This window comes from Phyllostomus hastatus, unplaced genomic scaffold, assembly GCF_019186645.2.
Source record: "Phyllostomus hastatus isolate PE091 unplaced genomic scaffold, TTU_PhHast_1.1 phas_scaffold_93, whole genome shotgun sequence".
Classification (NCBI taxonomy): domain Eukaryota; kingdom Metazoa; phylum Chordata; class Mammalia; order Chiroptera; family Phyllostomidae; genus Phyllostomus; species Phyllostomus hastatus.
Genome location: NW_025334042.1, coordinates 41,221,557 through 41,249,320, shown reverse-complemented (window position 1 = coordinate 41,249,320; position 27,764 = coordinate 41,221,557). Strand labels below are relative to the sequence as shown.

Genomic DNA, 27,764 nt, shown 5'->3' with positions numbered 1-27,764 from the left:
CAGGACTTCACACTATCTTCTGAGCAAAGTAAAAATATTAGCCAGAGTTTTGGAGGAAAGTAGCATTGTTGTTCAACTTCAATCACCGTGAATGAGAAAGTTCTCTGACTCAGGAAACTTCTCCTTGTTTAGCGCATTAACTCTGTATCCCCAAGCCTTAGGACCCTTCAGGTAAAGTGTGAAGTGTTTGTAAAGGCCTAAAAGCAGCAAGAGTTAAAAATCCTGAGGTGAGACATTTAGACAAGTAGGGGTTATATAATCATTTTAAAGTAAAATTCACATAAACATAACAGCAAAGGGTGAGATGAGAAGTATTGATGAGGAGCCAGCTCGTGATTTCTCTGATAAATTAACTGATATCTTTAAGCAACAGAATATGGTGCCAGTAAGAAGAGGAGGGGAAAAAGAGTGTTGATAAGACAGCTGCTTTGGGAAAAGACTCTTGAAGACTTGAGAAATCAATGCCTGTATTTAACCTGTTAAGGACAGACTAAGCCCATTGCTCAGACTTAATGCACCCCTGACTTAAATTGAAACCTGTGCTCTTCTATGACTTTAAAAACTGCAGGATATTAAAAACTGTCAAGCACACTATCTTGGAAATAGAGGCCCAAATCTTGAGTTGCTAAATGCTTGGAAAAAGTTGGTACATAAAAGATTTCCCCTTTCTGTAATTGGGAGTTTATTCTTCAGGCAGTTTGGAATCCTTGACTGTTTTAAGAAGTAAAGTGACATAATCAAACCAGCTTTAAAGGAAGGTTAAATACAGCAGTGATGAACAAAATGAATGGAGGAAAGAAGAGGAAGATTTGGGCATCAAAGTAATTAAAATCCAGTTATAATAAAATAGGGAATAAAGGTCTGTGGTGACAGATGAACTGGGGCAAGAAGAGGAGATACTGATCTTGGTATGTACTTGGATTTGAAAATGGAGGACAAGGAAGCCCCCATGGAAGAGAAATGGTATCATTTAACACAATTTTAACAAATTGGGAAAATCTGCTTTGGAGTGATGAAGAAGGATAGAAAAAAGATTTGGTTAGCATTTATATTAGAGTGCCAAGGAGACATCCCAGTGCAAACACTCTCAGGTCACTATGCTGGGATCCTAAGAATGAATGAGAGATATTTTGAGGGGAGTCATCTACATCAGTGGTTCTCAATTGGGGTCAGTTTTGTTCCCCAAATGACAGTTAGCAATGTCTGGAGACATTTTTGGTTGTCACAACTGAGAGGATGGTACTATTGGATTCTAGTAAGTAGCATTCCAGGATGCTGTTATAATATCCTGGAACGCTACCTACTAGATGCCACTAGCAGGACAGCCCCCCACAACAAAGTTAAAAGAATTATCTACCTGCAAATGTCAGTGGTGTTAAGGTTGAAAAAACTGCTCATAAATGTCATAGTACATTAGGGATATCTTGTCTAGTCAGTGCATATTGTATATACATGTTTACTATATATAGAAAATAAAAATAGTATCAAGCATTTATTGTCTTACTCTGTCTCAGGCACTGTTCTCACAATACATGGTTTATGTAAGATTTTAAATACTATGAGATAGGTATCGCCTTTATCCTCATTTAACTGGTTAGGTAACTGACCCAATGAAAAGTTAAGATACCTGCCCAAAGCCACATAGCTGGGCAAATCGGGGAGCCCAGACTGCAATTACTAAGTCCATTTCCAGAACCACAATTCTAATCACCAATCTGGAGCATACAGCGATTATGGATATGGTAAAAATCAAACCCCATGGCAGATGAGAGAAATGCACAGAGCAAAACACTTTACTCTCTATATTCTTCTCACAAAATGAAAAAACTCCAGCCTCTCAAGTATTAATAACAACCTCTTCTTGTATCTCTGAAGATCTCATTATGTTGTTGATACTTTTCTGAGTTCCTCCTCTGAGAGGAAGGCTTCAAGAGGGGATGGACACCTTGAGCTCCATCTAAAGCACCGGTTTTGACAATCTTAGCATTTTGACATATGGGTATGTCCAGATGTACTTTATATAATTGTGAATAATAAAAATAGCCAAACTCTCCCAATGTTATAATTTTACCATGTAAATTAGAACTGAATAAAAGTTAGCCCTGTAATAACATGCATCATATTTTCTTACTTTCCAATATGCTTTTTCTTTTTTTTTTAATGCCAAAGATGTAGAACTAAAGCTAATGAGTTTGGGGATGACACTGGATGTTCATATGTGAATGTCTGTGATTCAAAGCATTAAAATGTATTGTTGAAAAGTACCAATTTCATACAATGTAGTCAAAATAGGCACTCAATTCCTCAATCATCCTCTTTACATTATATGAACAATTCTCATTTTATTAAACCAGGCATTCAGAGTTTTAGTACCATTGATTCTCCCTTTGATCAAGATTGCAAAGATAGAACATATTTATTTGAAATATGGTCATTTCCAAATTTTTCAAACAGTGGATACACTCTTCAAATGATATAGTAAGAAATAAAAATGCCCATAATAAGGAAAGATGGAAAAAAGGGAAAGAATTTCTGAAGCCAGTATGGGGAAGGTGGTAGGCTGGGGGTTAGTGGTTAGGAGTCGTGGGAAGAGAGGGTCCAGACTCACCCACATGGCTTCACTGCTCAGGCTGCAAGGCAGGCAAGCTTGGGAGCTCCACAGGCTATAATTTAAAAAGGGTTATCCAATATATTTTAGGAACATTTAGATAATAAAATTATTTTAACCATTTTATAAACATATTAAAGCTTTAGGTCCAACAAATGCTTTAATTAAATTTTTATTTAAAATGTAATGTTATATAATATACATATGCATGTCACTGAATTGGTACATCTTATTTTATATGCTAAACTTGAATTTTTTTTAAGTGGTACACTATCCAGAGTCACTTAATTATTGTCTCTGCTCGTGGCTTGCATTCAATCCTTGACCATTTTTGTCAAAAATGCAATTTTAGTTTTGACTGTGAAAAATAAATTAATTTAATGGGCTTTCAAATATAGCTCTCTTACACAACAATTTTATTCTATTAAGCTACACTTGAATTATTTCTGCACAATGATGTATTTCTTTTTTATTGTTTTCTTATTTTCTGATAATCAGAGCGATGGTAATAAATCGTGATCTTGCCTTTGGTCTAGATGTTTAGTGGCTACATATTTGTTTTCTTTGGTAGCAACATGCATTCATATTTATGATCCTTTTCCTTTGCAGCATCTCCCAGATGGCTCCATGCCCAGTGCACATGTTGAGTTTTATCTTTTACCACATCCCAGTGAAGTCCGTAGGAGGAAAACAAAATCTGTTTCAAAATGTACCGACCCCACGTACAATGAAATTGTAAGTATGATTCATCTCTTGTTCAGTCGTTTTATATTTTTCTTACCATTTTTCAGCCTAACAACCAAATATGGAAAATTTGCAGTAATCGGCAACATTTTTCCATAAACAGTAGACATTTCCCAAAAATAGCCACTGTGTGCCAATCACTATTCTAGATGCTATGGGAACTGGAAAATACAGATGCTGCTTTCAAAGTGTCCATGAACCAATTTTCAAACTGGGGCTAGCCTCCAGTAGGAGCCTAAGACCATATAGCATTTACTTTACTTACTAATATTATCACTGACTTCATCTTACTTTCTCTAACCTTACTTTCCTTTACCTGGTTTTCCTTGCCTAACAGTCTTATCATAGTCTAACCTGTATAGAAAAATACATTTCATAAAATCACATTTGAAAAAACAAAAAAAAGTACAAAATACAAATCAAATTACAGTTAATTTATATGAAATACAGCCATTTCATCTGTATTATACAATTTGAACATCTAAACCCCTCCTTCTATCTGAGGCAAATCCTACATTTATTCTCAGTTCCTTCTCTCCTATCTCTCTGCACCTTGCTCAGTTGACTATTTGCTCTTAAGACTGTCTCATCCACTGAATCCTTGACTCTGAAATCTTAAAAAAACAAAACTCTTCAACTCAATATTTCTAAAGCATCCAATTTTTTTCCTCCTTGTCATCTCTAAACTTTTACAGAATTAACATTTCCTGCACTCAATCACTTCCTCTTCACCCCTCAATCCTTTGCAGTGTGGATTCTGACTTTAGTTGATAGAGCTTTATGCAAGTAGCACCTACAGACAACTGCTGAATCCCATGAGCCCTCAGACTCTCCTCTCCCGAAGTTACATGACAACAGTGTTGACTTTGCCCTTTTTCTTGCCACCTCCCTTTGTTTCTTGGGTCCCACCTTTTCTTAATTCCTTTCTATCCTCTCTAACCACTCCCTCATTTTTTATTTACATTCTTCCTCCTAAAATAGTGTTGTTTATTGTAGTTCTGCCATCCATTTACCCTGATCTCTTCTTGATATTTATTCTCTCAGATTATCTTGTGTTCCACACATTTTCATTTATCACCTACATTTAGTTTGCCTCAAGCCCTGGCTTCTCTCCCTGACCTTATGACCTCAGTTCCACCTCATCACTGAAGAGTTCATTTGGATGCCTCCTAGCCACTTTTAAACCTGGCTTTCCCCCTCTGTTAACTATCTCAAATGATAACTTCCAATGCTGTCTCCCTGTCTCTCATTCACAAGTCCAGATAGTCACCAAGTTCTATCGGTTCTACTTGTGTGGCTCCCTGCCTCTTAAATCTATCAGCTCTTTTTGGTTCTACTACCTTTCTTTGTTTGAGGTTCTTTGACTTTGGCTACTATGATGGCCTTCGAACTGACGCCCGCCTTATGGTTTTTGATTAAATCTTTTTATATTTCTACCTAAAATGTCTTTCAAAACCTAGTCATATTTATTCATCTCCTGTTTAATTTTTTAAGTCCCTCACTGCCTACTGTATAATGTTAGAACCCTAAACATGGCATTCATAGCCTTTAACACTTGTCTCAGTAGTTTTCTTAATTTGTCTCTTGGAGAATAAGCTTTTTAAAAAAATTGTTTAGGGATAATTATAGATTCACATGTAGTTAGATGAAAAAATACAGAAAGAATTCAAATACCCTTCAACTACTTTCCCCCAAATGATAACATCTTTTGTGACCATAGTTCAGTATTACAAGCAGGAAGTTGACATTAATGCAATCCACTGACCTTATTGAAATTTCACCAGTCTTACATGTGCTGTTATATATGTGTGTTTAGGTCTATGCATTTTCATCACATGTATAGATTTTTTGGGACACCAGCACAGTCAAGATGCAGAACAGATCCATCACAAAAATTCCTGGTGCCACCCTAATATGTCACACCGTATTGTAGCCAGAGACACTTCCCACCCTCCAATACAAGGTCCCAAGCTACTGGCAACTACTAGTCTGTTCTCTATCTCTATGTTTTTGTCATTACATCACATAAATGGAATCATTTAGTTTAGAATATTTTGAGATTGGCTTTTTTTTTTTTTGCTCTCTCTAATTTCCTAGAGTTGCATCCAAGTAGCTGCATATATCAATAGTTAATTCCTTTTCACTGCTAAGTAGTAGTCATGGACAGTGTTTTTACTGTTCACACATTAAAGCACATCTGGGTTATCTCTGGTTTGGGATTATTGCAAACAAAGTTGCTATAAATATCAAGAGTGTAATTACTGGGGTATATAGTAATGGCCTATTTAGTTTGATAAGAAGTTGCCATACTCTTTTTCTATACCAGTTTGCACTCCCACCAGCAGTGTGTGAGTGATCCAGTAAAACTTCGTTTTTGTTACCATCTGGTGTTATCACTATTTTTTTTATTTAAGTTTAATAGGTATAGAGTGATATCTTGCTGTTTTAATGTTTATTTACATAATGATAAATGATGTCATACCTCTTTCCATGTGCTTATTTACCATCTGTATATCCCCTTTACTGAAAAGTCTTTGCTCATTTTTAACTGGAGAGTTTGCATTTTACTGTTAAGTTTTGAGAGTTCTTAATATATTCCAGATACTAGTCTTTCATCAGATATTTGGTTTGCAAATATTTTCCCCCATTCTGTAGCTGGTCTCTTTATCTTTTTCTCAGGGCTTTTCACAGAGTAAAAGTTTTCATTTTGATGAAGGCCAATTTATCAATTTTCTTTTTCTAGGTTGTGCATTTGGTATTAAGCCTAAGAACTCCTCACCTAGCACTGAGTCCTACAAATGTCTCCTATATATCTTCTTAATATTTTATAGTTTAAATTTTATATGAAGTACATTATTCATTTTGAGTTTACTTTTAAAGTATAATACGAGGTTTGGGTTAGGGTTTGCTTTTTGGTCTATGAATGCCAAATTCTAGCACCCTTTGTCGGGAAGGCAATTCTTTACTGAATATCTTTTGCACCTTTGTCAATAATTGAGAGTTCATGCCCATTGATTGTCCCATGCTTAGCCATGTTCTCAAGTCACATTGGACAGCTTGCCATTTTCTGAATGGTCCCAAAGACGTCGGCGATGAAGCACAGGCTGCGTTCAGCCTCTCTGTTCTTCGTTGCTGAGTTTGAGGCTCACTTCACACGTGGGCGTGATGAACCACTCTCTCCTCCTGGGCTCCTACACCACACTCATCATCTTTCACTTAGTCCTTAGTCATACACATTTTTTCTGATAGTATGTTATAAATATTTTTGGGACAAGCAAATGTCTTATATTTCTTGGTATCTTTAAAATTGAGTTACTCCTATAAAGGTTTATAAAAATGAATATTTGGGGTAGTTTTATAAGTGATACATTGTGTTTGTATATAAAACATAAAACTATAACCATGTATGTGTGTATAAATATATTCACATATATATGTATATATGTATATATGTATATATGTATATAGAGAGAGTGGGGGGAGATTAAGACTTCTCCAATTTAGTAAAGAAAGGTGTTTTGACATTTTATTATTTGTCATAATGTCATCAGCTGAGATGTACAATTCCCAACAATATCACTAGTTTCTACACTTTTTGAGTGTAAGACCCCTTTCTCCAATATCAACAACCTTCTCAGACTCAGTGAGTCGTTCAGCACATCATGACCAAAAGCCATTAACAATTCAGGAGACTTTAAATAAACTTATGTTTTAAGGATCTCAAATTTTATGTATTATTAAAAATAGCAGTAAATGTACATGCATGGAGATCATGGGCTTGTTATGTCCATAACTTTTCTGAGGGCTTTTAATAATGTTGGGCCTGCATACATGCATGGTACACTGACTAAAAATCACTTCAGTAATCTCTCCTTCAGTCTATACTTACAGTATATATACACCCCATTTATATTTGAGCACATGTAAAATTGTTTTAAAGACTGCATTCTATGCAGCAAACTCTGACTTACCCACAGTCCAAATTTTCAGAAATGTGAATTAATGTGGATAAGTAACTATTTTGATAGTAATGATCATCATATAAGCAAGTTTGGCAGGAAAGCTGATTCAATTTAGAAAGCTGTGAGGAAAAAAAGGGTTATAATATTTTTATTTTCCCAATATGCTCCATGTCTCTATTAATACAGCAAAAATATTTATTTTGAGAAATGCAAAACAGTACTGCCCATCAGCTTTAACTCTGGTTTTACTTGATCTTGACCTCCACTGGGGTGTAAGCCCTCAATTCTGTGCCAGACCTCTCAGCCAGTTCTGTACACCCTCAGAAACACTTTATATGTTTCTAGGGAGCCCCGTGAATTAGCACATGGCATATACCTTGTTTTGAACGTCTCCCCTGCTTTGCCTCCTGAGGACCACTGCATGGGCCACTCACCACGGCTGGCATTTCTCAGCTGCCAGAGCCTTGCATTGCTCTGGGAAGTGGGAGAGGATGGCCCCACTCTCCTTTTCATACAAATCTCTTAGAGGAATACAAAAGAGTTATTACATTGTATCACCAAATCTTACAAGGTTCTTCATGAAATTGTTCTTTCCATTTTTATTCATCGACCTCTCCCTCCCTAAAACCCAGACCTGAGAGAGGCTGGGTCAGGGACATTGCCAAGTGTCCCCTTAGTATCCACCCTTCAGATACTGAAACTTGCATATGGAGCCATGCTTGTCTACTCGATACTCCCCAGGTACATCTTGAGCTTTGCCAGCAGTCTCCCTGAAAACCCCTGTCCTACACAAATGCCAGTGGTAGATGAGGCTGGGTTCAAGGTGGGGCAGGGCTGGCGGTAGGAACTGCACTGCTGCTTTTCAGAAGCAGAGCTAGGATTCTGGCTTCAAAACCTTTGCTCTTTCCACTCCACTACCTTCAGCATCTGGTTAAAACCCATCACTTTTTTAAAGGATTCAAAAGAAATATAGGTTCTATCTTATAATAAAATTATCTCAGTATAGTTAGTGTATTTTTTGCTTTGGATTCCTTTCTTATGTACTATCCTATTATAAAGCAAAAAGAGAAATTCGAAAGGACAGAACATAAACTTTCTGTGCTTTATATACCTTAAAATATTTTTCAGAATGTGCACAAAAATCTAACATAACACTAGGTATATGATATACTCAGTAAGCTATAGCTGTTGTTACTGGCATGGTCTGCTCATTTGCTATTCAGAACATGCAAATTATGCTTGTAAACAGACACTGAGACCTTGAGGTCAAACAGTTTTACCAGGACCCCATAACCAGATTTCAGGTTCCAAAGTGAGTGATCACAAAGCCCACATTTATCCAACTTAAACTCAGCTTTGTTATCCCTCCCTCTCTGCACCCACAAAGTGCTGTTCTCAATGATTTTGAACTCTCCCTTTCATCCAGCCTCCTCATTCCTCTCCCCACCAGCACTAGACACACTTCACTTTCCATAGTATCATTCTCCCACTGCAATCATAAAATACACTTTAGAACTATTTACTAGACCCTGGTGCCAAATATGATACAGTGAGTGCTTGTATATAAGTCAATAGATATTAATTACTTTAGACAATCTTTTTCTGCTTGATGTAACAATTTCAAACTCACAAATTCAACATTTGTCAGGAGGCAGTGAAGACTCGGCTCATGCCTGTGGGTGAAAAGTACCATAGAGTGAAATCGAAAGAGCTGTGCAGTTTTGGTCTGTGTATGGAAGGTAAAAGACAGATGGAAGAATTTGGGGAAAATGTCTCAAAGAATATAATTATTTGTGTACTTCTCTAGCATTACCCACTAATTATTGATTGCACAGTAACAAAAGAATGCTTATTTTTTTAATAATGTTGTGGGTGTAGTTAAAAATGAACAGATATATGTCATCTACACTGTACAGTGATTGCATGCTTATAAAACATGTCACTTTTTTAAAAATTATGCATAATGAAGCATAAGGCAGAAGATCCATAAAGTGATATAAACTTTAGAGTTCAAATGTTTGTATTTTAACCAAGAAGGCAATTAATTTCTAAAGTGACTTCTTGAACATGTCAATTTACCAAATACCTAAGAGATTCTAGTCTGTCTTAAAATGTTGTCTCCAGTCAACTAAACCAAAATTCCAAGAAACACTGTTCTTTTTTGTATATTTAATGGATCTTATTCAGCTATAATTTATTAGTGTTTAGCATGTACCAGGCTTTGTAGTAAGGCTTGTATTCATTATCTCATTTATTCTTCCCCACAATGTTAAAAGATAAATATTATAATCATCATTATGCAAATAAGAGAACATATAATTGACAGCAGATTCATGTAAATATTAATAATGGATATATTTATTTTAAAGTTACATCTTTAAGGCCTATTACTATCAGTCACAGAGTTCCTAAGCCAGACTTCCCAAGGTCCTAAGGCTTAGAATTATTCCACTGTTTGACTTCACTTACAGTAACACTTTGAGGATCCCTTGGCCCATTTCTCTATAAAATAGGAGATGGATTTATCTGCTGCAAGTGTTGTTCAAGGGCAGTGGACAACTATTTAGACAGTTCAAAACGGTCACTGGAGAGAAAGGAAAAGGAGTTCACTTTGAAGTCCTGGAAAGGTAAGAATCCAGGAGGAGAGAATGGTTCAGAGAGTCCACGCCGGGCATCCGCTGCCAATGAAAAGCATGAATTACAGTGGTAGGGTTTTGAGATTTTTAAAGCAGCCCTTCAGTTCCCTTATTATCCCCAGGGAGCTCAGTGGATGAAATGGGATTACCTGAATGAGCAGCCCTAGGTAACCGGAAAGACAATCTCCTGTCCCGAATGGGGGTAAGACTCTAAAAGAGGAGGTGGCCAGGGGCTGTCGAGTGAAGCAGGGTAAAAGGGGTTAGCACGTTCAGTATTGGATCTCACATCCTTGATGGAATTATTTACTTGACAAGTAAGTTGTTGTTCAGAGCAGCTAACACACTTTGAACAGAATTTCATTGATAAATTAATGGTTCATAAATGGCAGGCAAGTCCCAGTATGATGGACCAGAAACCACATCCATACACACACTACAGGCCTCCCAGTTGACTCAAAGGACTTCCCCCTAAACTGTTTCCTGTGCTTCTTTTTTGCATATATAGGGAATGCGTTTTTCTATCTTGTAGCTTATTATACAAAGCAAGCAAGCTTGAAGCAGCATATGAAACTGCTTTTCTAAATGTGTTTAAGGAGTTTCCCTGGGAAGCACATTGGATTTACACACAGCTTCCCCTTCCGTTCATGATGCATAAGTAGCTTCCTGAGAGTACTACGCTTTCAGTCTCTTCACCGCTGCAGGCAGCCGGGGTACTGTCTGCGACTTCACTTACTTCCTGGATATTATAAAACACAGTTAAACATATCCCTTCAAAAAACAGTTATATGACTAGTAAGTGAAAAAGAGCAAGATACAAAACTGTATATACAGCTTAATTACAACTCAGATTCATAAAATGGGATTATTTATAGAGAACAAAAAGAACATCAGAATGTTCTGTAATTATCTCCCAATGGTAGAAATAGAAATATTTGCTTTCTCTTTTTGTTCTTCTTTGTTTCATTAACACTTTAATTAATGAGCATGTATTTTCATAATTAAAAATAAAGCAATTTAAATAAATTAAAATAACCACAGAGTGACTTCTTTACATGTAGAAACAAATATTGCCATACTACATTAAAATAGCACACAGAAGTCATGGCAATTGGTCTGCTTTCCTCATTAGCCTTCACCAAAGAAAGATAGTGCTCAAGTTTCAGTGCTATACCGAAAATTCAAGGACAGTTAAAAGGTGAAGTGTATTTAAATTTCTTCCTAGAGCATGATTTGCCATCTTACTAAATGCGGGATGGACAATTATTAATGAAATCAGAGTGTGTTCTAAGCTTCTTATAAAAATATTCTTTCACTAAACTTCATTATTGTAGCAGAATCTTTAGCTTTTTAGAATTAGAGTTAGAAATGAAGGATTCTAAAAACATTAATTAATCTATTCCAAGTACAAGATATTAGCAACTAAGTATTTATATTAAAAACAATATTTTAAAAGGTACATTTAGCATATCTGATTTATATTTTCATTATTCCTTCCCTTTCAGGTGGTATATGACGAAGTCACAGAGCTCCAAGGACATGTCTTAATGCTAATTGTGAAGAGCAAAACCACATTTGTGGGAGCAATTAACATCCAACTTTGCAGTGTCCCACTCAATGAAGAAAAATGGTACCCACTAGGAAACAGTATAATCTGACCACTGCTGTGAAAATGTGCATTATTCATTAACTGCTTGTGTTTTTTCACTTCTGGGCATCTCTGTCATGAGCAAGACATTTTAGTTGTGAAAGATATTGTAGTGTATTAAGGACACGAGAAAAAGAAAACCAGAATCAATCTTCTAGAGTCAGTTAGTCTCTATCAGCATTTCACTCTTTTTAATCCTTTCTCCTTAAATGGAATGCCATCTCTACAGAATTCAATATGTCAGGTAATACAGGACCTTAAATTTAAAACATCTTTTAAACCAAACTTAAGTTCACACTTTGTTTTAATCATGTGCCTACTTAAAAACAATACTTTTAATGTATTTTCTAAGAAACAGGAAAATAAATAAGTCTCATTAATTTAAGACATAATTATATCTGCAATAGATTTTTAAAATTTCAATCATTTCTGCTTCTTTTACTTGGGAAGATAGATCAGATAAAATATTGCTGCAAGCAATGTCTAAGATGTTATTGCCTATGTTGTCTTCTAGGATTTTTATAGTTTTGAATCTTATATTTAAGTTTTTAATCCATTTAGAATTTATTCTTGTGTGTGGTGTGACAAGGTGGTTAATGTAGTTTCATTTTTCTGCACGTATCTGTCCAGTTTCCCAAAACCATTTATTGAATAAACTCTCGTTAGCCCCCTGTATATGCCTGCTTCCTCTGTTGAATATTGCCTGTAAAGGTGTGGGCTTTTTCTGGGCTCTCTATTCTGTTCCATTGATCTGTGTGGCTGTCTTCATGCCAGTGCCATGTGGTTTGCATTACTATGACCTTATAGTATAGTTTGATATTAGGTAGTGTGATTCCACCAACTTCATTCTTCCTTCTCAAGATCATTGTTGCTATTCAGGGCCTTTTGAGGTTCTATATAAACTTTTGAAATATTTGTTCTAGTTCTGTGAAATACATCATTGGTGTCTTGATAGGAATTGCATTGAATTTATAGATTTCTGTGGGAAGTATGAACATTTTAATGATGTCAATTCCACCTATTCATGAACATGATAAAACTTACTTGTATCGTCTTCAATTTCTTTCTTCAGTGTCTTATAATTTCCAATACAGGTATTTTATACCTTGGTTAAATTTACTCCTAGGTATTTTATTATTATGATGCAATTGTAAAAGGTATTGTTTTCTTAGTTTCTCTTTCTGAGAGGTCATTTTTGATGTATATAAATGCAATTGATTTCCAGATATCTACTTTGTATCCTGCTACTTAATTCAGTGATCAGTTCTAGTCATTTTTTAGTAAAATCTTTATGGTTCTCTACGTACAGTATCATGTCATTTTCATGCTTGTCTGCCTATTGAAATCACATGTATTTAGTCAAACAGGTGTAGTCGAAACCTGGATGCAGATGGTTGCGCCACGTGTCTCAGGTGACAGGACTCCTGGGGTCCTTATCTGTGGGCACCCACTTTAGCAGCTGCTCAACCTCCCTCATCCATGTGGACCCAGACTGGTGGGTCCCATCCCCTCTCCATGGATATTAGTGTTTTTACCAGTTCCCAGCTGTTTTATCAGTGCACTGATGGGTATTTGGGAAAATACATCTGTGGAAAATTGTGCAAGAATTTCTGGGGGGTAACCCCCTAGGGTGAGCACTGCCTGGTGAAAGTGAGCACCTGTGAAACGTGCACAGGTCCTGCACACTGTCCTCCCAAAGGAGGCGCCTTTCCCTTTTTCTCTGTGGGGATCTGCTGGGGCCTCTGCTTCCTCGCTCTGTGCCCAGGGCTGGTTGCCGCCAGACCAGGAGCCTGCCAGTCTGATGGGGACAGTGTTCTCTCCCAACTGTTGACACTTCATGGGTCCCCATCAGAGAGGTCAGGAACCTCGGACATGTAGTGGTGTGAGCACTGCCTCTTGCTGGAAGTGCACATGTTTGCCCCTCATCCCTTTAGAGAACGCAGACTCTCAAGAGTTTGCTGTACCACAGGGATGTTGAAACTTTCTCTGGCCTTGTGTTGTGAGGAACATTTTCCAGCTTGTGGTTTGTCTTTTCAGATTTCTGCATTTTTCTTTCTTTTTCTTTTTTTTTTTTTTGTTGTTGTTGTTCTGGGCACAGAATGAGCCAGGTGTTTTCTGACTACCTTGTGGTTCTGGGGCACACTTAGCACAGCTGTCTCTACCCAGAGATTATGCACACACTCACTAAAAGGGCTTTTTTTTTACATCTGATCTCTAATCTCTCTGGGATTTCCTTTTCAAATAACAAAAATGCTATTTCAGATATAAACAGCACACAGAGGTGGGCAGACACAAAAAGGAACTTAATGTAAAATTCCATTTATAGGAAATGTCTGAATAGGTAAAGGAGCAGAGGCAGGAAGCAGATCGGGGGTTGCCAGGGGCAGGAGGAGCAGGGAGTGAGCACTTTTGATGCAGCATTTCCTTTTGGGGAGACGGAACACCCTGCAACTAGACAGCGGTGACACCGGCACAGCAATGTGAAGGTACCATCGTGCTCAGGAATGGCACAATTTACAATATAAACAATAACTCTTACTTATAATTTAAAATAAATCACACCCTGGAAAAATGAAGGATAAAAAGAGAAAAAGGAAAAGATAAACCTCCCAAAACCCCTCCAATAATAGAAACAAAATTTAAAAAAACTGCATCACTCCATAGAGGAAAAAAACAGCAATAAAAGAAAATGGTTAAAGAATGGAGATAAACAAATTCTGATAGGCGAGGGAGAGCAGGATCAACATGTAGCTCTAGAGCTGACCCTAATGCATTTTCCAGAGGCAGCCCCTCCTCTGGGGCAGGAACCAGAGAAGGTTCGACAGAGGGGTCTTCAAGCAGGCATGGGGGGCCTCAGTCAGGTCAGGTCAGTCTATGTCTCAAGCCATGACCTCAAAAGAGGCAAGGATGATCGTATTTTACACTGAGACCTCCAATGGATCTAGACTCAAGCTAGACACCTGTGGCCCTTGTCACAGCAGACCCCAGAGGTAACACAGGGAGGCCCAGGGTGGTTTTATTCAGGCTAGGCCACCACTTGGATCACACCTGAGCAGCCCTAAGACACCTAGTTGTGTGTGTGTGTGTGTGCGCGTGCGTGTGTGTGTTTAAGGGGGTTCACGTAGGTTGGCCTGTCCCAAGCAGGAGCTGATGAGGACACTGGGGGGCCAGTCATGTCCACACACCAGGTCAAACCTGGCGGGGTAGATGTGAAGTATGGATGGGGCCCTGTGTAGGAGGTTTATCTGGAGCCTTGGAGGTGAATCTAACTTTCCTGGTAGAGGTCTGTGCAAACACAGGGCTGGGCCTGACACTGAAGCAGAAAGTCCTATGGGCAGAAGCAGCAGTGACTAGGGCTAAGTAGGGCTTGAAGCCTCTCAACCAGCTACTGATCACTGTCATTGCAGAGCTCAACCCCATTCGTGGAGGAGCAATAGGTGGTTGATGAAGACCCACAGCCTATCTCTACCAGGGAGGGAAAGGAGCTCCACACCACTGAGACCCAGAGCAACCCTGAAGTCACCGTCGCCACCCAGGAATCTGGGGAACCAGGGCCCTTTCATGGATGGAAAAGAACATCTCAACGGAAGCTGCCCAGGCTCCACAGAAAGAAGATCATTCCAAAGCCAACGTGGAGCAGGTTGCCCACCCTAAACAAACAGGGCCAGATGACCTGGACCCCCAAATGGCGGAGTCCAAGGGTGAGAAGTTGGGGCAGGTGGGGTGCGAGTGGCAGTGAAGGTGCAGGAAAGCTTATGGGGAGGGGTCAGTGCCAGACACACAAGGAGCACCCTCAGTGGCTGGCCAGGAGCAAGTCAGGTCTCAACCACCCATCCGCTGGACTGTCCATGGGGAGGACATGCTGGGGTGGGTCCTGGGCTGTGGCTTCCCTGGAGGGCTCGGGCTATGTCTGTCAGTGGGAGGCACAGGGAAATGCAGGCACATGAGTGATCTTTTCTCCCCTCACAACTTCAGAACAAAGTTGGGAGGACCAACTGATGGACAAACAACCAGGGCCTATCTCCAACAGTGATGAGAAGATTCGCCACACTGCTGAGGACCACAGCAAGCTAAAGTGATTCTGGCCAACCAGGGGTCCAGGACACAAGGGCCAGTGAAAGAACAGAGAAATACACCTACCCCAAAGATACCCAACCTCAATGCAATCCTAACAGTTTTTGTCTGCAACCTGGAATATGGTGCCCATTTTAAACAAACTAGACCTGATGACCTGAAGCCTAAGGAAGCAGACACCAGGGTGAGAAGGTGGGAGGGAGTGGGGTGGGAGGGGACTGGAGGCAAATTGTGGTGAGGAGTCGGTGTCAGACACACTGAATACCAAAAAAAAAAAAAGGCTCCCAAAAGACCTGCCTCAAAAGTGCCATCTACTGGACTCTCCACAGAAAGGGCACGTTAGGGTGGGATGTTAGTTGTAGCATTTCTGGACGGCTCTGGCTGTGTTCTGTGTTTGCGGGACCATTGGAAATGTAGGCATGTGAGTGATATCTTCTCCTCTCGCAGCTCCAGCACCTGGCCAGATGGCACAGCCAATCAATGTAGATCACTGCCCCATTACTAGCTGTGAGGGGCAAGTTGGCCAAGCCATTGAGGACAGAAACAAAACAGAGGTCATTGTCGGCAGTGAAGCACCTGGGGAATCACGTCCCCTACCTGCTCAGAAAATGACACCCCCCTGAAAGCCTCCTAGGTGCCACAGGAAGATGAAAATTCCTGTGGCCAAAATGGAGCAGGGTGCCAACCTTCATAGAAGGGACAAAGGGTTACAGACAAAGGATTCAGGGTCAAAGGGTAAGAAATTGGGGGATATCATGGTGGGATTGGGAAGGATTCGTCTTGATCTTATCGGGATGACTCGGTGTCCAATACACAGGAAGAACCCTCAGAGGTGGTCCAGGGGCAGGGACTGTCCTCATACCACCCATATGTCTGTCCATCAGGAGGTCATCCTGGGTTGCGTCTGGAGCTGAGGCTTCTCTGGAAAGCTCTGGCTCTCTTCTGTCCTTTTGAGAATGATTAGACATGCAGGCATGTGTTTTTACTATTTTCCATTTCACAAATTTAGCAGGAGCCCAGGAGGCTGAGCCAGCTCCTCCTCCAGCGCCTCTATCTAGTATATCTCAGCTGGATGCTGGGACATGTCAGGAGGCCCTTCCAGTCCTGGGGAGGTGCCCACCTTCAGTTGTGGCGCCACATCCAGCAGCTGCTCCTGCAGTAGTCCTGGAGTCAGGTCCAGCCGGAACTTCATCTCCTGACTAGAATGAGATCCCACCATGCTTGCCTGAAGAATCCTCCCTGAGTCCTGCCCTTCGTCCTGCCAAGGAGGAAGAGCTGCCTCTGGAAAATACCCCAGAGTCAGTTCTAGAGCTGATTTTTAGTCAACCGGCTCTCCCACTCCCACCAGAAGTTATTTTATCTCACCTCTGTGACCTTGTTCATTAATCTTCATGTTTTCCTTTACTACAGGGCAGGCTTCATTTGAAGTATTAAATAAAAGTTATTATTAATATTATAAACTGTGCTATTTGTGAGCATGACGTAGATTCATGATGCTGTGCAAGCATCACCACCATCCATTTGATGTTCCGTCACCCCAGAGAAAACCCTGGACCAAAAGTGCTCTGCCCCACTCCTCCTGTCCCTGGCAACTCCTGATCTGCTCTGTGTCTTCCTTTACCTTTTCTGAGTGATGCCTATAGGTGGAATGTTACAATAGGTACCTTGTCTTGCTCACATATTTTTGTTATTTAAAGGAATATTCTGGATGGATTAGAGATCAGATGTAAAAAAATAGGCCCTTCTGGTTATGTGTGCATAATGTTGAGACAGAAAGTTCTTTGCTAATTGTGTGTGCAGGGCCAGAAGCCAATGATAACTGTCCCCATGCTGTGGCCTCCTTCTGAGTCTTCTCTGCAGAAGCGCCCTCCTCTCCACAGCCTCCAGCGTTGCAGTGTCCCAGGGCTCACTCCTTGGTCCTCTTCTCCCTCATCCTTCACTGCCTGATAATCTCAAACATTTGAATGGCTTTAAGTATCACCTGTGTGCTCGTGATTTACAGCTTTATGACTCCCACCCAGAATTCCTCCCAAATTTTAGAGTCCCATACCAACTACCTACTCAGTAGTCCCCTTGAAAATCTGATACCTTAAACTGAGAATATCCAAAACTAAACTCTGGTTCTAATGAGTAAAACCTGTTTTAAAGAGCAAAAAACCTTGAAGTAATCCTTGATTCCCTCCATCCCCTTCAGTCTAGTTCAGTCCATCAGGAACACCTGTTGGCTCCACCTTCAAACTATATCCCGAATCCAATGACGTATCACTCTCCATTGCTACCTCTCAGCATCACCTTTGTCCCAGATTACCACAGCTGTTTTCTACATGGTCTCCTTGTTTCTGGGTTTACCCTGCCCTTGCCCATAGTCTATTCTCAACACAGCACCTGGAACGATCCTGTCATTCTGCTCAAAACTCTGCAGGAGCTTCTAATCTCAAAGTAAAAGCCCAAACCTTTAAAATAACCTAAAAGTCCTCTGTGATCTGGCTTCCCACCAGCTAGCTCTCTGCCTGTAACTCCCATGATCCCCTCCTGTGTTCAAGCACTGAAGCAACACCGGCTTCCTCTCTGTTCTCAGAGCACTGGAGGCATGCTCACCCTGGAACCTTTATCAGACAAGACCTTCTTCAGAAATGTGCTTTATATCCGCATATATCCACTTGCCTAACTCTCTCACCTCTTTCAAGTCTTGATTAAATGTTACATTGCTGTCAGGCCTGGCCGGACCACTTTATATAATATCATAACCTTCCCTGTCCCCAGACACACACCAGATCCTTCCCACCCTGCTCTCCTTTTTTTTTTATTGCAGTTATCAAGTTTGAACATTATATAAATTCACTTATTTGGCTTATTATTTAAGTCACAGGTGGCAAACATAAGGCCCAAGGGCCAAATCCGGCCCTCCACCTTGTTTTATCTGGCCTTGTTTCTACCCAGTGGCAGCACCAAGCTATTGCTTAACTGTTAAGGAGTAGTTACATTCATACAGTTTTAAAATTACATTAGGCCCTTTGAAGGCAACTGCAAGGCTGATGTGGTCCCGGGTGAAAATGAATTTGACACCCCTGATCTAAGCTATGCCTCTTTTCACTGGACCATAAATCCCAAGATTATGGGGAAGTGTTTTTTACTAACAGGATGGCCTTAAAGAGAATCCCACCTAAGAGTTGTCACTCAGCCATACCCAGAATCCTCATTTTAGACCACATTCTTGGTATCCAGGACCCCCAAATCCCTGTCTGGTTGGCTTTTGGAGGCCTTTTCTAAGGATTCATTCACCTGAATCAGATGCACCGCCAGTGTGAGCAATGCCCAGGCCCCAGTGGTGGCCAAGGGGAGGCTGTTGCAGAGTATATGGATGCAGCCTGAATGTGCCAGCCAGAGTGTCCACAAACACACATGAGGTCACCCCCAGTGCAGGAGGGAGCCCGGAGCAGAATGAAGAAACCAGGCATTCAGAAGCCTCCAGGAGAGGAGCCAGCCCTTCTGTGGCTACCATAACCCAGCATGGATCTCCAAGAATTCCAAGAATTCTCAATTAAAGCCTGTCCTTCTAGGTATTTATGAAGGTATACATTTGTCACAGGGAAGAAAACACATTGTATTTAACAACTCGTTAGGTTCATTTATAACTTTTAAAATTTGGCAGATAGTATGTGAGTATTATGGTTTGAATTATGTTCTCTCAAAATTCATGTTGAATTCCTAACCCCAAGTAATCTCAGAATATAAATTTATTTGTAAATAAGATCACTACAAGTGTAATTCGTTAAAACAAAGTCAACTGGAGTAGGATGAGCCCTGAATTCATTATGACTGTTGTCCTTTTAAAAGGGGAAAATTTAAATACAGACCTGCAGATGGGGAAAAGTAACGGTGTGAGCATAAAGGTAGAGATTGGGCTGATGCCTCCACAAGCCAAGGAATGCCAGAGATGGGCACCAAACTGCCCAAAGCTATGAGGGGGCCATGGAACAGACTGTCCCTCACAGCCCGCAGGAGAAACCACTGACGGCAACCTTTTGATCTTGAACTCCTAGTCCCCAGAACTGTGAGACAAAACAATTTCTGTTACATAAGTCTCTCAGTTTGTGGTTCTTAGTTACGGCAGCCCTAGCTAACTAATACATTGGGTTTTCATTTGTTTTCTTGTTTTAGCCCATAAATATCTGTCATGGAGTTGATGCTTAATAAGTATTCGTGAATTAATTCCTCAACAAATGATTCAATAACACACCAGTGAACAATAATAACAAGATCCCTAATCTTAAGTCTCATTCATATAATGCTTTAAAGCTCCTTTAGCCTTTTTATACTTGTATTTTGTTTATGCTCTGTGAGAAATCTAATGAAGTGGGAGAGGGAGGGATTATTACTTATTTAGAGAGTAATAACATGTAAATGCCTCATAGCAGCCTAATTTTTATGTGTGTGTGTGTGTGCATATCTATGTACAGAGAGATAGAGAGAGAGTATTTCGAAGTGGATGTGAGGGACCTGAAGCACTGGACAACTGGCCACCTCCACATACCTTCACCCTCCATTTTTATCTTCAAAATCCCTAAGAAACTTCCACCTAAACACAACCTAAAAGAAACTGAGAATCACAGATTCAACAAATATGTTTCAAGGTCAGGATTTGATCACCAAAGTTAATGGATTATTGAGGAGACACCACTAGCTGAATAGTATCTTGGCCAGAAGTGAAGGCTCAATAGCATATGGGAGAAATTCTACTATCTAAAGCAATCACTGAGCATCCTTCATGTTGTAACACAACTGTCACAGAATAAGATACATTTCCTAGCACTGGATCCTGTATGCCTTCAGTACATTTTAGTTAAACTGATTAAACCTAACCAAAGCTTTTTCTTTAGAAAGAACGTTAAGGCCAATATAACACCAACATAGAAGTTTCAGTGAGCCGAGGCACACCCCGTAGACTTAAGGCATTGGGAAGCATGACCAGATTTACTAACGTTGGCAGTTTCTAATGGCCTATACTGCACCAGGTGACTAGTTAAAGGGGTGTGCACCAAACCTTAGGCTTTAATGAGCACTGGTTACATAAGATTTAGTCCTTGGAACACAATAGACTATAAGGAAAAGACAAACCATTTTTATTTTCTTAAATAAGCTTTTAAAGAATTAGGTGATAAAATAACATTGGCTGCTTCCTTTAATGACATTCTCAGCCAGATCTCAAACTACTGAGCTAGAAATGTAAAGACTGTGGAATTCAAAATGCACTACAAACTCTAGTGAAGCCGTAGCTTAAAATTCTTAGCTCCAAACACTGGTGTGCCTATCTACTGTATCAACTTCCCCAAACAGTGTCCCTGTGCATGTGTGCTGTTCCGAACTGACGTTAGGGTGAGAGAGTGCTGGCCAAGACCACACGAATTCCTGTGTCACGTCCATGACTGAAGCGACTTCAACAACACGGTCTCAAGCAGGCTCTGGATGTAGTAACCAAAGAAACTCTGATTATGAGAGTTCAGAGACTTAAATACAGCTGCTATCGCAAGAGAAAGATAGATTTTATTCATATTTAAATCAAAAGAAATGGTGACTTTTTATAAAAAGAGTATGCCCTCTTCCTAGACTGAGGTCCAAAATAACTGACTGAGATTATTAAATGCCCTTAAACTGAGAAAGCAATTTAAAGGTCTACGCCCATCAGACTCTGGCTCTGAGTCTGCAATTTACCCCAGGATGCAAGAAGAAATTGGATTAGTTTGAAAAGGAGCTTATTTGCTATTACCAGATCAAGGGTAGTAGAAGAAGGAAAATAAAGTTGATGTCAAACTGAGTAGTCATGAGAAAGACATTTCCTTGAAAGAAATGCCAAAGTCTTAAAGCATAGGCTAGACAGACACGAAGGGGAAATGAGATGCTAAGAGCCACAAAAGGCAACTGCAAGATTTAAATACTGATACACTCAAGCCCAACTTCTCCTGGACAAGGTAATAGAAAAGGGCAATAAATTTCAGTTATTAATGGTTCACAAAATAAGACTGTTACCTAAAGAAATTAATCAGATAAAAAGAGGAAACATCTTGACAAGCAAATGTAATGATATCTCAGAGAGACCTAAGATCAGAAATTTTAATAAAGATCCTTCTTGAAGCCCTTTTAAAAACCATTGGAAAACCATCCATTAAAAACTGGTAGAGTGGTTAAGTGGTTAAGAAAATCAAGTCGGATTTAAGAGGAAAATCCAGGAAGACGGGTGTAAAGGACTCAAAAAATTACTGTGTGAGTTCAAAGCTGTTCAAAGGAACAGAATTATTGCCGAGGGGGTTCCCTGAGGAAACATATCTAGAAAATTTATAGAACTGGTACTCTAAGAGGAAATAAAGCAAAGAAAGGACTTAATAAAGGGAAATCAGACAAGATGATTAGAGATTAAGATTTGATTTGGATCAGGTGTAAGTTTGATAGGAATATTATCTTTTAGGTGGAAGTATCCTACTCAAGAGGATCCAGATGGTGAAGACTGGTTTGAACAAGGAATGTGTAATAAACATGGAACTCACTGACTTTTAGAAAGTTAGAGAAACAAATGTCTGAGCCAGGAAGCAAAGGAAAGGTCAAAAAGGTACGCAGGTCCAAAAAACAATGTTATTACTATGTGAGCTAGGAAAAAGACCCCTAAAAAACCTGAATAAAAAGTTATAGACCCAGCTGAAACTATCTGAAAAGAATACAGAAATGATAGGGCAAAATTACCAAAGGTGTGCCCCACATGATCAGAAAAAGTCTTTAACTGAATGATATACTCTTCAAGATTTATGAAATTTAAAAACTGAGAAAAGAAAGTGTTTTGAAGATCAGACGGCAAGAATATTGATCATCACTAGACTCCCATTGTTCACAAACAGCTATAGCTTCAGGTGAGGAACCTACTGACAGTAGTCCCCCAGATGAAACACATGTGTTGGGGGTGAAAATGACACCCTAGGACAGAGGAGCCACCTAGATAAGCTCCCAATGACCGAGGCTGGGACGGGGTGGGCAAGTCTTATTAAATTACAACCTAAACTACAAAATAGTTATCCGAGAGTCCACACTGATGTAAACAATTGTACAAGTAAATAAATGGGGGAAGAGACAAATCTCCAAAGCAGAAGCATTCCAAATAATTTATGTAGACATTCAGCATCTAAAATGTGAAACATAGCTACTCACTCTTTAGGTGTGGACTATACATAGTGACTTCCTTCCAAAGTATGTTATGGAACGTGGGGGAAAGGTAACTCTACAGTGGAGAAACTTGACACTCTGTCAATCAAGTAACGAATGAAGGTCAATATCAAAAGTAAAAAGTCGTATTGCTAGTATGTACCTTTAATAAGATTTGATAAAAATGGCACTTTACTTCTGAGGTCTTTCTTTCAAAAACTCACAGCTCTAGTTTAATCATGAGAAAAACATCACTGAAATCCTAAATTGACAAATACTTGTCTAGAACTTCTTATAACTGTCAGACCCATCAAAATCAAAGAATATCTGAAGGAAACTGTCACAGCCAAGAGAAGCCTCAGAAAACATGACTACAAAATGGAATGTGTATCCTAGAAGGGACCCTGGAATAGGAAAATGAAATGGGATGAAAATTTCAGAACTTTGAATAAAGTATGGACTTCAGTGAAAAATAATATATCAATATTGGTTCATTAATTGTGGTGAGCATACCATACTAATAAAGATGTTAATATTTGTGCAGAGTGACATTACAGAAATGATGGAGTTAGGAACTCCAAAGGCCCATTCATTCCTCCACAAAAAAATACAAACAAATAAACTAGCAAAACCTTCAGAACTTTATTGTAACCATAAAAACTAAATCTTACAGAAGTGAAATGATACTTAACAAACAGGTGAATTTTAATAACAGAGCCTGGTGACATCTAACTGACCTTGGCCCCAACCCTGGCTCCCCAGCTTGCTGGCATAGGTTCCTAATATGGAGGAAGCAGAATAGGCTTTATTCTAAGATAACTTTGATTGTTTGTTTTGACCTGTCTGGTGTTCCTTGAAGGGCAAACTCAAAGCGTTTGTCTTTATTTTACTTACCTCAGAACTCTCCCAGTGTTGAGGTGGCTACTCAGGGAGCATTTGATAAAAACATTTAAGGCCAAATGGACTAGCCACTGCTGCAGGGACAAGGGGACAAGTTGAGCAAACAATAGATTGACTAAAAAACCTGGGAGGGAGTTGAGCAAACAATAGATTGACTAAAAAACCTGGGAGGGAAGGTTGGGAATGTGCTACTTTGGAGAAGACAGGCATGGAAAAGCTTCCCTACGATTGGTGAGAACACACCATGCCCAGGGCAGGAGCATGTGCAGAAAAGACCCCAGAAGGGAAAAAGCCCTTGTCTTAGACCAACCTTCAGGCTCTATGCAAACAGCAAGTGAAGGTTAAAGCAGAGTTGCAAGCTTCCAGGCTGAGTGTTAAAAGCATTCCCCAACACACACACACACACACACAGAGGCCATATATAAGACTGGAAGGTTGTTAGATGTTTTTTAATTTAATCTTTTGGTTCCAAGAGTTTAAGAACATTTCTGTCAAATCACTTACTGACCACCAAGCTAAGAGAACAGAGACTTCAGTGGCCATACACAAGAAAGAGCACAGACTTTTAACATCTAGTTCAGAAAGTTCACGAAGCCACTACTATAAGAAGAAGCAACAACAAAGTCCAATGAAGGGAAACAAAATGAAATCTCAAAAAAGCTAAGAAATGTCTTTGAGCCCTGGGCTCAAATCCAGTTCCAGCTTAACTTACAAATCCACACACCATCTAGCACACCATTCTGCCGCAGATGAGGGACTTGGCCCAGGGCTCTACCAGATTACTTTCCCAGTGAATGGAATGGGGTGCAGAGTGGGGTGAAAGGCCAAGGAAAACTTTGGATCTTGTGGAGGAACAGAAGAAATGGGAAGATTTCCACTTGAGATCTACCTACAGGAACCAGCACCCAAAATATAATCAGATTTTTGATGTAGTCAAAATTAATACTTATCTCTTACTTAACAATTCTGCTTAAAGAATCTTTGTCTCTTTCTCAGGCTCAACCAATATTATCAGAAACTCCCCACCCCCGGCCACCTCCTTATTATCCTAACCTTGTATGTCTCTCAGGGACTACTAGTAGGTAGTGGAATTCAAGGGGGAAAAAGTCCAGCTGCACTCTCAGTAATGTCTTTTATGTAATGTCACATTAAATATAACACTTCATAAGTACAAACATATATCAAGCTCTTATGAAATAGATTTAAATTTACCAGGAAGTTCCATACTGATTAGATAGAACTTATTTCTTGAAAAGATGAAGAATCTGATACATCTTTACCATTTTACCATTTTACCAGTTTACTAATCTCTTACTGAGGTGATCAAAGAATATGTTTGAAAAGAATTCCTTGCTTATCTATTCAAATCAGACAGAACACAACCTACACACGCAGCATGAAAACTCCTGAGATGAGAGAGGGACGGAAAGCAGTACTATACCCGCCATCCATCCCCACTGAAGCTCCAGGGCTGCAGCCCTCCAGCCCCGGCTTTCCCCAAGGAGACAACACCTCCTGCACAACCATCTCCCGACACACTGAAGTCAGGACCAACACCCTGGGGGAGTTCACAGATCAGAGCGTAACTCTTTTCCCTTCTGTGTGGTGCTGCTCACCTCAGGCCAACTCGCCAACAGCTCCACCAAAAAGGCATTTATCACTCACTGCGTAGAAGTGCTCAAGCCTCACAGCTGTGCTTTTTGTGCAGGGATGTGCCTGCTGACACATTGCAGGCCTGCTCTGCTCGCTGATGCGTGTCTGCCCACTCATGCAGAAGCAGTTCACCCAGGCAAAAAAAAAATCTGACTGAGCTATTTACATTTCCAATTATAAATGTAAGCAGAAACTAGAAATATCCATTGATATGTGAGGAAATAGCAAGAGAATAGAAGAGAAGCTTCAGGTGAGTCCTCAGAGTAACTTCCCCCACTGAAAAATCTAATGCAAAAAAAATGATAATAATAGTTACCATAGGTAATATATATATATATGGCATTCATGTTTCAGGCACTGTTTCAAATTATTTATGGACATTTGTTAATTTAATCCTTGTAACAATGGTAATTCTCTTGATTCCCTTGATGCAAAAACTGAAAAAAAGAAAGATGAGTATTTTGTCCAAGGTCCCAGACCTAGTTGGTAGCAGAGGATATGAGCCTAGAAAATCAAGTGCCAGAATCCATTCCCTTTAAATTATATTTATATTTCCTTTCAATTATATTGATGTACTTTTTGCACATTTTATGTGGCGGGCACAATAGTAAGCATTTTACATACACTATTTAATCTTTATAATGAATCTATATATTATTATACAGATTTATTATAAATTACAGATATATTATATCTGTATAATATTAACCTTATTTTTTAATATTAACCTTAATTTTTTAAATATTTAATTCATCTATCACTGAGATCCTAGAAGATATTGTCTCAGCCAGCTCTGGCTGCTTTAACAAAATGCCATAGACTGGGTGGTTTAAACAACAGACATTTACATCTCACCGTTCTGGAGACCAGAAAGTCCAAGATCAAGGTGCCAGTAGATACAGCTCCAGTCTTGCAGACAGTCACCTACTCACTGCCTTCTCACATGGTGGAAAGAAAACACTCTGATGTTCCTTCCTCTTCCTATGAAAGCTCTAATTCCATTCTGGGGGCACCATCTCCATGACCTCATCTAAACTGAATTGGCACCCAAAGGCCTACCTCCTAATACAACCACATTAGGGATTAGGGATTAGGGCTTTAACATATGAATTTGGGAGGAACACAAACATTCAGTCCATACAAGAAATCCAAAAATAAAATAGAAATATGCTACCTTGAAACAAGATCAATATAAAAACAAAGTTTTTAAGATATAAATTTTTCAAGAAAGTTTTTCCATCTCTAATTGCCCCATTTTTTTTCACAATCACAAAAATTACACACATCAATACCAGAATGCACACTGCCAAAACTAGATTATTAATTAGACATCCCAGTTGTCTGTGTTATGAAGAATTGGAGGTGAACTTAAATATTGTCTAGTCCAGAAACATCACTTTTAAAGAAGATTAAATAAGCAATGAGAGGTAAAGAGCCCACTCAAGACATCTTCAATATGCTATGTTGAACACATTGCATAGCCTCTTTAATCTTTACTGTCTTCCTCTGAAAATTGTCCTAAGATTGCTATGATCGTTAAACTTTTTAATGCATGCAAATATGGCTAGTGAATATTTTACTACTAATATTATTATCATTATCATCATTGGTAGCAGACAGCGGTCTCCTGATGCCCACCCAATTCAGTGTTCTTTTTACATTATCACTTTGGCCCATTTTAAGAATATTTTCTAAACAGCAACCAGAAAACATTAGGTAATGTTTATATTATCAAAGAGTCTTTCAAATGTGCTCCTTTACATGATCATATCAGTGAGGAAGCTTTTATTTGGGAAAAATCACTTAAGAAAAACATAGTTTATAGTTACATTTACTATGAGAAACTAAGTAATGTGTGTGAAAGCATTTTGTAAACTGCTAAATGCTATATAAATAGTATACAAGGTTAGCCCAGAAAAAGTCCAACCATTGTTAATATGATGAGAATGGTTTGAGTGACATCGATGTAACTTCACAGCCAAGGAGAGTGGACTGGAATGCACATGTGTGAACAATAACAACTTCACTGTATTAGTTAATGGGGGTTGTAGGTGCCATTGAATGAGCATGTGTATGGTTTGGCTGTCACACTGAAAATTACTGAACAAGTAGAGCAACGAATCTGCATCAGATTTTCTGTTGAGCTTGAACATTCCTCCATGGAAACTATTCAGATGATTCAAAAGGTCACAACTATGGGCAACTGGTGATTGACAGCTTCATCATAACAACACGCCCACTCATGCATCTGTCTGTTGCACAGCTTTTTAGAGAATTAGGAAACATCAAATCACCCAGGTGACTCAGCCTACCTACAGCCCAGATTTGGTGCCCTGTGACTTCTGGCTTTTCCT

At 39.4% G+C, this 27,764-nt stretch overlaps 1 protein-coding gene across 3 annotated transcripts in view; it reads left to right on the top strand.

The window, feature by feature from the left end:
* Nucleotides 1-12,442, top strand: part of PIK3C2G (phosphatidylinositol-4-phosphate 3-kinase catalytic subunit type 2 gamma) — a 264,442-nt gene extending 252,000 nt beyond the window's left edge. For all 3 annotated transcript variants that reach the window (XM_045830120.1, XM_045830119.1, XM_045830118.1), the window contains 2 exons: nt 3,218-3,343; nt 11,453-12,442. In XM_045830120.1, coding sequence (XP_045686076.1) covers nt 3,218-3,343; nt 11,453-11,605 — 279 coding nt within the window. In that variant the 3' untranslated portion in view covers nt 11,606-12,442. The remainder of the gene's footprint in view (nt 1-3,217; nt 3,344-11,452) is intronic.
* The last annotated feature ends 15,322 nt before the right edge of the window (nt 12,443-27,764 follow it).